General features: G+C 37.5%; 1 protein-coding gene across 1 annotated transcript in view; it reads left to right on the top strand.

The window, feature by feature from the left end:
- The first annotated feature begins 717 nt into the window (after positions 1 to 717).
- Positions 718 to 11099, top strand: part of SLC5A7 (solute carrier family 5 (sodium/choline cotransporter), member 7) — a 20777-nt gene continuing 10395 nt past the window's right edge. The window contains exons 1-3 of the mRNA XM_009873290.1: positions 718 to 895; positions 6599 to 6712; positions 9709 to 9864. Of these exons, the coding sequence (XP_009871592.1) occupies positions 718 to 895; positions 6599 to 6712; positions 9709 to 9864 (448 nt within the window). The remainder of the gene's footprint in view (positions 896 to 6598; positions 6713 to 9708; positions 9865 to 11099) is intronic.

Below are 11099 nucleotides of genomic sequence, written 5' to 3'. Positions count from 1 at the left end.
TTTTTTCCCCGCTGTAGTTCGTGTAGCTCAATTTTTTCTGCCGTTCCACAGCTTTTGGGCTTTCCCGTTTACTTCTTATACAGATGAGAATAGATTAATACTTCCAATGTTGGGCAATTAAATGTTACCAGAAAGAAAGCGCAGAGTTTTTGGCACGGGAGATGATAGAAAGAGGAAAAGATAGCATTCCAACACGAAGACTCAAAAGATGTGCTTTGCCATTGTAGCTACTACTCATCCTCAGTTCTTACAAAACTTAAGACAGTTTTGTGGCTTCTCTTCTAACTGTGACTTTTGTAACAGTTCACATGGCCAAGATTTTCTATCCTACTCCACATACCAAACCATTTCCTGACTGAAGAGTTCCCAGGTGCTGGACACTTGGTCATACTAAAATAACTCTGTGCTCAGTAACCGATTTCTAAGAATCGCGTAGCTTTCAGCCGTATAATTCATTTCCCGTTCTAACTGCAGGTTACAATTGTTGGGTTTAGCTCCACAGGCATTTTAATTGGCATGTAAACTTAATTTCAATTGAATCTCAAATACTCATTTCATAAATTCACCAGAACAGTTTCTTTAATAACCATCTGAGCTTTCTTTGTGCACTGATTCTAAAAAGCACCTTACCAGATTTGTTAAAAAGCAGACATATTTTTGCATTCTCTCCAGAGTTCTTAATGAAATAGCAATCAAAGAAACAGTTGGGACTTCAACATGGCTTTCCATGTGGAGGGGCTAGTGGCCATAGTTGTATTCTACCTGGCTATCCTGGCAGTTGGGATATGGGCTGCTTGGAAAACCAAGAACACCGGCACCGAAGGAGATCGCAGCGAAGCTATTATTGTCGGTGGAAGAGACATTGGCTTGCTAGTTGGTGGATTTACAATGACTGGTATGTAAAAAAAAAAACCACAACCTTTTATTTTTTTCCTAACCAGCATATAACTTGTCAGTTTTCCATCTGAATGAAGTGTAATTTCCATGTTGAATAATGCAAAATGGAGAAAATATATATTTTTTCCCAGTTGCTGCTAACATTGTTTAGTGAACAGCCAAATGTAGCATCTATATAAAAACAAGAAAAATTTTAGAATCATACAGGAACAACATGTTATAATTTTTATTCATTTATTTCAATTAATCTGTAGAATCTATATAGATTAACAAGAAATCCAATTTTAAAATAGTTGTTATTGTTATTAAAGCCATGCAATTTTGTGAATTATTTTTGTTCCAACTGAGTAAAACAAAGTTTATATGGAAAAAGATGGGAGGGTGGGGCTGCAGTATCAGTTGAAACTGTTTCTAAAAGAATATTTACATAGATTCAAACTTGTGATTCCATTGATTTCATCAAATTTATTTTGATGATTCTTTTAGCTTCTTTTACAGCAGTTTGACTAAATAAATAATACATTCCTGTGAATAGTAGTATCAGTAGGAAAAGCCTGGGTGAAAGAAGAGTTTTTCACTAATATTGTAAAGAGTGCTGTCTTACTCCCAGTCAGCCAAATCAGGTGTCTTACCTGGGTAGACAAGATATTCACAATATGTCCCAAAATCTCAAGTCTTACAGCAAATATACAGGATCAGAACAAAAATATATTATAAGAAGAGTGAATTGACCCATCATTTTTATTAAAGAAATTTAAATTTTAAACATAATTATTTTTTATTTATTTTATTTATTCTAAATCCTATCAAGGTAAAGCCCTTTCAATTGCCAAAATGAATTTATCAGTTTATATTTATGTTTTGATATTTTGCCCTGTTCCAGTTTCACAATTATCTGATAAGGAAGAGACACATTAAAAATTTGGGCCAATATTCTACATTCTTTAATCAAGAGAAATTCCTATCTCCTTGCAGAAATATTTTGCTCATTTAAAAAATTAGCATATTTGAGAGTATTTGAATATTGGGTGAAGAATGTTTGTAGAGGTCAATAACAGAGGCAGATGTTCTCCTCATCACACTTTGTTTATTGTATCATGCATCCGCTGACTACTGTGGCATCAAATATGATGAGATTCAGCTCAGAGCAAGAACTAGATTGACTGTCTTCTGGTAAATGAAATGATCTCAAACACAAGGAAACCAGAATATTTTGCACCGATGCTGCTTGCCACGAAACTGTATTCATTAAATCGGGTGAGTGAAGACAGAACAAGATATTCCCTGTGCAAGCGGTTATGACTAATGGCTTTGCCGGTGGAAGAAGACACAAATCCTAGTCTCCTTAATCTTATTTTGCAGGAATATTTTTTGTAGCAGCTGAGGCAGAGATGAGACTTGAACTGGGGCTTCCTATATAGCAGTCGATTTCTATAACCACCACAACTGACATCCACATACGCTCATTCCATTTCATGCAACCTCTAGAGATGGTGCAGTATATTATCTCTGCAGCAGAATATCCAGATGGTCCTAAAACTTTTGTGCAGCTTAAACACTCACGGATTTTATATGGTTAAGATTCATATACTTTCGCACCTCCACCCTCTGTAATTATGGCAATTAGAGCTTGAGATGGCAAGTAAATTACAGTTTCAGTTTTGGGGAACGACCAAATTAGTTGTGGGCACAAGTCTACTGCATCAGGGATTAGCCTGAGTTTTGTCTTGGTGAGGGTGATTGGGATACTTAGTTTGTAAAGCCATGACAAAATAGTTGGAAACCTAAGTTGATCAAAATTTGTAATGATTTTTACTAAATGGTCACGTTGTTCTAAGGCATATTTGCTTCTTTAAAAATTATAAACGAAGATTTTGTACCTCATAACTTTACCTGCAGAGATATATGGCTATTCCAACATAGTCTTTATGTTTAACAGTTTTAATTGTCCAAATATGAATAAAAAGCAAAGCCTAACCCATAAAAGGGAAAAAGGAATTTTTAAAGATCTCCAAAAGGGATATTGTTCATATAGACCTGAAGTACTTTGGGCTACAAGAGAAGGCCTAATTCTGACTTTCTTGCCCCAAACGAACAATACTATGTTCCGCAGCAGTTTCTAGGGCTACTTGGTGAGGAGGATGACAGAGCCTAGCTTATAAATTTAAAATAAAATTCAGATCATAAACATTCGTAGGGGTGGCCTCAAGATTCCTGAGTAATTATAGTTGATTTTCTAAACAGCATTGAAAAGCCCTAAAGCAAATGCACTATCTATGAATAATGGCTATGGACATATTCGGGTGTATACGATGACCCCGAAGAAGCAGCTGTATGAGCTAGCGACTGAAAATCCCGAACATGGAGCCTATTGAAGGCTGAGCGTGTCGGCAATAGACAGAGTGAGAAGCCTGAAATGTGGATGGATCACAACAGCTCTTATTAAAATGAGCTAACATAGTACCACAGCAGACATGCCCTTAACCTCTGCATCATTTTTACATAATTATAGTTTAAATGCTGCATCAAATGCGTTCCGTCATTTGTGGGTGAAATTCTTAAGAAGTGGTGTCTGCGACAAACTTGAGTCTATTCTGATTACCGTGATGGAGTTTAAACCCCAAAGGAAATATTTGAGATTATATAAATGACTGCTTACAAACATACCAAAAAGACAGTAAGATATTAATGTCATTTTTTCAGTTTAGTTGGATGGAGGTGCATATCCTTCCACACAAAAAAAACAACCCCCAAACAAACAAAATAACAACAAAATGTTACAAAATTTTTTTTTTTGTAAACCGTAGGTCAGTCTTTTCCTTTTACAGAACCTGGTGATTTGATTCAACAATTTGAGTGCTCAGACAAGGGATCCTTCATACAGAAGTGCCCAAAAGTATGATTTTCTAATATATATCAATATACATAATGAAATCTGAGATTAATTTCTGTGTTCCTCGTATGAACTAGGAGCAGAATTGCACTGCATAGTCTCAGTATTTGTCTGATCATTTTTTAGGGTGCATGTTTTAAAATGATGTTTGTATTTGCTGCATTTTTGGTCCTTCAGAGGGCAGGCAAAGAGAGGATTAAAATAGATTACCACATGAGTGTTTCCACAGATTATTATATTTTATATTCTTTTGTCTGATTTAGAAAAAAAACAAAAAGAATTTCACCAAAAAATGTATTAAACTAACTTTAAATTGTGGCTTAGCAAACTGAGGATCAGAAAATTAATATCTAAGGTTGAAATCCCATCCCATCATATCCCATTATTTCTTTCCAAATGTGTTTACTCATGTCAACATACACGCTGACTACCCATTCACCCCCTCAGAAAAAGTCGTATAGCTCCTTCCTAGAGCTTTGGGGTCCTTGGCAGATGTTCCAGAACAGTCATGTGCACACAAAAATTAATCAGCAGCTGGTTTTCAACCTCCAGTCCAGAAATCAACAAATTTAATTGAAAATAAGTGCTAAATCCCTCATGCCACCTTACCCAGCAATACCGATCCATAGGGCATTGTTTCCCTTCAGCCAGGGGAGGGGAATGGCCACTGTAATGTCCCACAGAAGTGAAGTGGCCTGTTCCCCCCACCCAAAAAAAAAGAAAGGGAGTGACGCACAGCATGAAAGTGCCCCTTAGAGAACACCCACCACTTCGGTAGCAACATCAAGCAAATGCACGCCAGAGGTTGAGGCTTCCCCTTGCACCACAGCTGCAGTGATGCTGGACATCTATCCTTGTCTGTGGGATATTATTTCCCAGCTGGAAGCTCATATAGTTCATGCAGAAATAATGCACATCCTTTTCCCGGGGAAGGAGACAAATATAATATCCTTTCTGAAAAATTAATTTTGTGACTGTGAACAGGTGCTTACAATCTATTCCATAACTCTGTGCTGCTTGAGACACGACAGGCAGCACACATGCCAGGTAGTCAGGGACTCAACAATCAAGGGCTCAATGACTGGATGGAGATCAGTGATGGATGGTGTCCCACAGGGGTCTTTACTGGGACCAGTACCATGTAACATCTCTGTTGATGTCATGGACAGTGGAATCAAATGCATCCTCAGCAGGTTTACCAGCAACACCAAGCCGTGTGGTGTGGTTGACATGCTGGAGGGAGGGGATGCCATTCAGAGGGACCTTGACAGGCTTCAGAAGTGGGCCCATACAAACATCATGAGGTTCAACAAGGCCAAATGCAAGATCCTGCACATGGGTCAGGGCAATCTCAAACAGAAATACAGGCTGGGTGATGAGTGGATTAAGAGCAGCCCTGTGGAGAAGGACTTGGGGGTACTATTGGGTAAAAAACTGGACATGAGTCAGCAATGTGCACTCACAGCCCAGAAAACCAGTCTCATCCTGAGCTGCATCAAAAGAAGTGCAGCCAGCAGGTCAAGGGAAGCGATTCTCCTCCTCTATTCTGCTCTCTGTAAGACTCCACCTGCAGGACTGCATCCAGCTCTGGGGCTTCCAACATAAGAAGGACATGGACCTGTTGGAGTAAATCTAGAGGAAGGCCACGAAGATCATCAGTGGGTTGGAGTACCTGCCCTATAAAGACAAGCTGAGAGAGTTGGGGTTGTTCAGCCTGGACAAGAGAAGGCTCTGGGGAGACCTTATAGTGGCCTTCCAGTATAAACTTTTACACAGAAAACCTGAACTACTCCTATATGAGAAGGCAAAGGCTTCTGAAGAAATTCAAAATGACATTACAAAAATCTAGTACTTGTAATGATCTGTCTGCCCTTGTTCAAATTAGAGACCCAGATTCATAAAACTTAATTATTAGAGAAAATCAAGAATCCCCCTGCAAACAGGATGAGATAAACTTTATTACATAATTTGTTATGAATTATTTTTGCAGATATAATCACAACATGTGTCTGTTAGAGATTTTCTTTCATATATACTGTAGGTCCCAAATTCTTAATTGTAGAAACTTACTTTCAAGGCAGAGAATCAATGCATTAAGGGTCTCCAAGACTGATATATCAAAAACACTGCTTTTTAGAGAGATAAAATCAGAAACATTAGAGATAGCACAGTTCACTTCTGGAATATGTCTTCAGGAAGCACAAAATTAAATGAGTCAAAGTTTAGAACTTAAATAGCAACACAAAACCATCAGAGAGGCCTTTCTGGAAGCATAGCATTTACAGATGCCAGTGTTTGCTAAATCTGCTTTGTGTAGCCAAAATATAAAATATAGTAAAGGTTTAAGGGCAAATTTTTTTTCATGAAGGCCCTAGTAAATGAAACATTCACTAAACTTTGGTTTAATTTATACACTTTAAGTTTTCGCAGCTGTGATGACTTCATCACTGTATGCTTATTGTTCTTCTTCAGATCCCCCTTTGCATCTCTTCCTTATTTCAACTAACACAAAGAAAATGTTGAAGTGCTTCATTCATTATGAACCAGTAACGGGAGACTCAACTCTCACATCTTCACTTACTGCACAGGCACTTAGATACCTTGATGACTGTCTCTTCTTTTTCATGCTTAGGTTGCATATTTTTTTGAATTAGGACCCTCTTTTATAGTAGGATGATACCTCTGGCACTTCTACAGTACATCTAATAAAAAATAAGAATATTATGAGTGATGACAATATCATTCTACAATGTAGGAGGTTTTCTTCCTTTGAGCACATTAAAGACTCTTTCACCTCTTCTTTTTCAGCCACATGGGTTGGAGGAGGCTACATCAATGGGACAGCAGAAGCTGTGTACGTGCCAGGCTATGGTCTAGCTTGGGCTCAGGCACCTATTGGATATTCCCTTAGTCTGATTTTAGGTAAGCAAAGAAATAAAGCTAAGAGTCTCTCATTTTAAACAGTTCTGCTGACAAGTCCATTATTTCAAATGAAACAGCTGATGAAAGGATACCAAGGTAAACTGGATCCCTTCTGCTGATAGACTGGGCTGCTGAAAAGATAATCAGAAAATCACTATAAATACTTTGATATCTGAAGTCTCCTGAATGCCTTGCTAAGACGTATTTGGTTATTTCAAACAGTGATCCGTGGAGGTCACAATAAGAAAGGTTTTGTTGATTTTTATTTTGGTTTGGTTTGGGGGGGAGGTGGTTGGTTGGTTGGAGTTTTTTGTGTTTGGTTTGTTTTTTTAACTCTGTCTTCTAAGATCCATACATTCAAGTTCTCTTTAAGTGCCTATATGGTCTGGAACATGTTAGTATGAGAACACCTACAAATCTTGGAATTCAAGAGCAGCAAATATTCTTTCAGGTTAGGGAAGTGGTTATACCTTACAGATTTTTGGCAAATAACATCTAATTTTCTACTAATTTCTGTTGTCGAATTAGTCTATATCCTTAAAATTAGACCAAGCATCCTCTTAAATGCAGTACAAAACTCGAAATCACATGTCAAAATGCAAATACACAGCCCTAGTATATGCAGGGTCAGAGTGTAAAATACAGGTAGCATTATAATTTTTAATGCTGTGGCCTCTAATTCCTGAAATGTAATCTCCAAACTTCCTTCCTTTTCCGAAAAATAGTAGCAATAAAAGTTTATCGCCACATCTTAGCCTTGTGAGCCAGGATGAATATGCCACAAAGTTGCCAACCACATCCTTTCAGTTTGTGAACAGACCTTGTCACTAAGGCAACTGCTGATGCAACCATTTAAAAAGAACATTGTTACAGAAAAGATCCTGTGTTCTTCATCCTTCATTAATGTGATGGGTGTATTAGCCTTTTTAATCATACTTGATCTCTCAATCTATTTTGAGTCATTTCTTAAGGTACTCCCACTTAGTCTGTCCCTTTGTTTCCTCTGGTTGTTTATACAGGTCTTCTTGTCCTATTTATTTCTTCCTGTATAACTCGATTGCCTTCTTTCCCCCTCAGAAATGCTTTCCTATGACGTGCCCTGGTTCTCCTGTCTTCCTTCTCTTCCTAGATAGAAACCTTCCCCGTCGTAGATATTTCTCTCTGGCCAGCGCCAGCTCCGTTTCCATCCCTGAGAGCAGCTCTATATCCTATAATGAAAATAATAACAGTAGATGTCTGTCTGGAGACCAGCTGATGTCATTATGAGGTTATGAAGGTCATCATTCATTGATATCCTTAAGCGGTCCTTAGGATCCTAGCCACAAGCATCTTCTGACCCTTACCCTCTGTAAAATTGACACAAATTAATAATAGCCCAGAAGAGGTTGAGTTAGCACCTCCCCTCATTTCCAGCTGTTTTAAAAGATATCCGGACTTTTTTTCCTGGAAATTTTAATGGCCATGGCAGAGAAAAGAAGTCTGGATCATGTGACCGTATATATCTCTCTGCAGAGCACAGAGAGGAAAGCATTTCTGTGGCATGGTCTGTACGTGCGTGTTTGTGGGGATGGAGTTGTTTATCCTTCTTTAAAAAATATATAAATTATAAATATAAGGCTAGAAGAAATATTACAGCTTCAGACTGAAAGGATTTAAGGTTGATATAATCTTCGTGTTAGTTCAATGTTGTGCTGCATATCACTTTTCCTAGTTTTTCTAGCGATTTAGTTTTAATGGTTAGAATGCGTTAAATTTCCTTTGACAAGTGCTTAAACATCCCAATTGCTTATAATCTATTATAATGCCGGTGGCTCTTTTTTTTCTTCTTTTTTGTTGTCTTTTGTAATGATGACATAACAAGTAGAATAGGAACAGGATCTATGACGAATTCAAGAACAGTAAAAATATGCTGGAGTTTCTGCATCCAAACAACCTGCCTAAAGACAGCTTTAACATAAGCAGTGTAAGCCAGCATCTTCTGCTCAGAGAACTTACTGAAATGAAGAAATATGAGTGATAGAAGTCAATGCATAGAAATGTGGAAAATCTGCACAATACAATGAATGCATTACATATGGTGAAGAATCTAACTAAGGGTCACCAAATACCATACAGTAAATTTTATTGGGAACTGACTGGTTTTCCAGGTTTTTTTATTGCACTTTATAAATTGTCTTTCATCAGTTTTAGTGTGGTAGAAGCCTACTTGGTTATAGTTATGTGCAGATCTCAACTACACAGGTTTCCATAGAAGGGGTCTTTCAGCTTTCTTGAGATACATTTTTTTTTCCCCGGACAGAAAGAATTGGAGGACTGTACGTTAGAAAAGTGAGGCCTTTGCACATTTATGTACAAATCCAGCACACATGCCAGCCAAGCAGAGCAGGACTGCGATACATCAAAATTCCTAAACATGCATAAATTAAATAAGTGTATAACAAACATTCAGGGAGCCTGACACCTGCAGAGTCTGGAAGGCATCTGTGGGTGTAGTAAGGTTGATTTAAGAATACATAATAAATCTGAATTGTCCTGAAAGAATCAAATTTGCTATATGTGGACAAAAACATGTGTGAACTCATATTTCTGGCCCAGGAATCAGAGACAGTTTTTTTTTTCAGTGGAACCATGTGAAAACTCATGCGGAATTTTGCGCTAAGAATTAACAAGATTAGCTAGAAAAACCATTCCCTTAGCCTGATCCAAATTTAGACAGAACTGAGAGTATCCATAATGGCAGATTAAGTAAACTGAACCAGACCATAGACATTATTGGTGTGGGTGTGTTTACGTGACTCTGAAGACAGATTTAAGGTTAGAGGTCTTAGAGGATATTTTAACTGTACTTACTTCTTTAAAAAAAATAACAAACCAAAACAAACTAAAACTAACAGTAATACTATTTTTGTACCTTTAACTGACAATCAATGTTTTACTCCTTAATGGCAATGAATTTCTCCACTGCAGATGGTGTTTTATGCTACTTTTCTTTGCAGGTGGCCTTTTTTTTGCAAAACCCATGCGATCCAAAGGCTACGTGACAATGCTAGACCCTTTTCAGCAGCTTTATGGAAAAAGGATGGGAGGCCTACTGTTTATTCCAGCTTTAATGGGAGAAATGTTTTGGGCTGCTGCCATCTTCTCTGCCTTAGGTAAGCAATAAGCAGTATTAATTTATCACAGGTGGAAAGGATTAACAAAATCAGAAAAGCATTAAAATTCTGGCTTCAAATACCAACTATTCTAGCCAAATGATTCAGAGTGTGACAATTCTCAAGCCCCTGCTAACTAGTAATTAAACCTGGTAATGGTACCCCATTAATTATTTTGGTAATGGAAAGACACACAAGGTGTCTATTAATTTTCAGGTACCGTTAAGTTGTCCCTTTTCCAAGAGCATGAAAAGGTTTAGTAACAAATTTCTTTAACTGTAAGGGTGACGTGAGCGATTGCAAGTGTCCCTCTTATGTCAAGGCTGACCCAACTTCTCTTTTACACCACTGACATCACAGAAGCCAGTCAAAATTTCCCTTAAAGAGATGAAACATTATTGCCGATGCATCTAAACAAATTAATCCTTTACATATAGGAAATCCACATATACGGAACTTTCCATAGTGCAAATAATAGAAGCAAAAGAGATGCTGATCAATAAATTGAAGTATTGTTCAATTCTTTTTACTCAACAAAGTGAAGAAAATACTTAGGATTCAAGAAAGTATTTAGAAAATTAGTGGAACTGTGACTCTATAGAAAATCACCCAACTACTTATTCTGTCCTGAAAAAAAAATCAGTTTCCAGGGTTTTTAATTATATTTCAGGCCTGAATTTAGCAATCCCTTCAAGAACTGAGAAAGCCCTCGAGTTGAAGCACCAGTAGTTGACTTTTACCAGCTAATCATACTCATAGAGCATATGCATGTGGTAATGCTTTCAAGCACAAGCTATTTTAAACAGAAAATAAACTTTGAAGGTACTCTCCAACTGTGCTCTGATGAACTGCAAAGCAATAGGGAGCTTGTTTACCACAATTTCATCACAAAACCATTAGAGGACTAAGAACAAACTACATGCTGAGGTGATAGGAGTTGAGTAATTTGAAGAACACTCTGAGTATTTGGAATATACTTTCATTTTGATTGAGGATAAGCTAATCTGCGATACTTCAAAGCAAGAGGTACGAATACCTTTCTAGTAGGTTTGTATTGACAGCTGACAGTAAAACACTGTCAATGACTATGAAGATCTTTGAAAGGTTTGTTTTTAACTATTCTGTAAATAATACATTATGCCTCCTAATTTGCACACCTATCCTCAATGATGAATATTTAATCCCAGTACTCTTCATGTCTTGGTCTTCCTCATGATTTCTTGCTTGTCAGAGTT

The sequence above is a fragment of the Apaloderma vittatum genome, unplaced genomic scaffold (assembly GCF_000703405.1).
Source record: "Apaloderma vittatum isolate BGI_N311 unplaced genomic scaffold, ASM70340v1 scaffold3597, whole genome shotgun sequence".
Classification (NCBI taxonomy): Eukaryota; Metazoa; Chordata; class Aves; order Trogoniformes; family Trogonidae; genus Apaloderma; species Apaloderma vittatum.
Note: the sequence above shows the minus strand (reverse complement) of the source record. Positions and strands in the feature narration are given on the sequence as shown.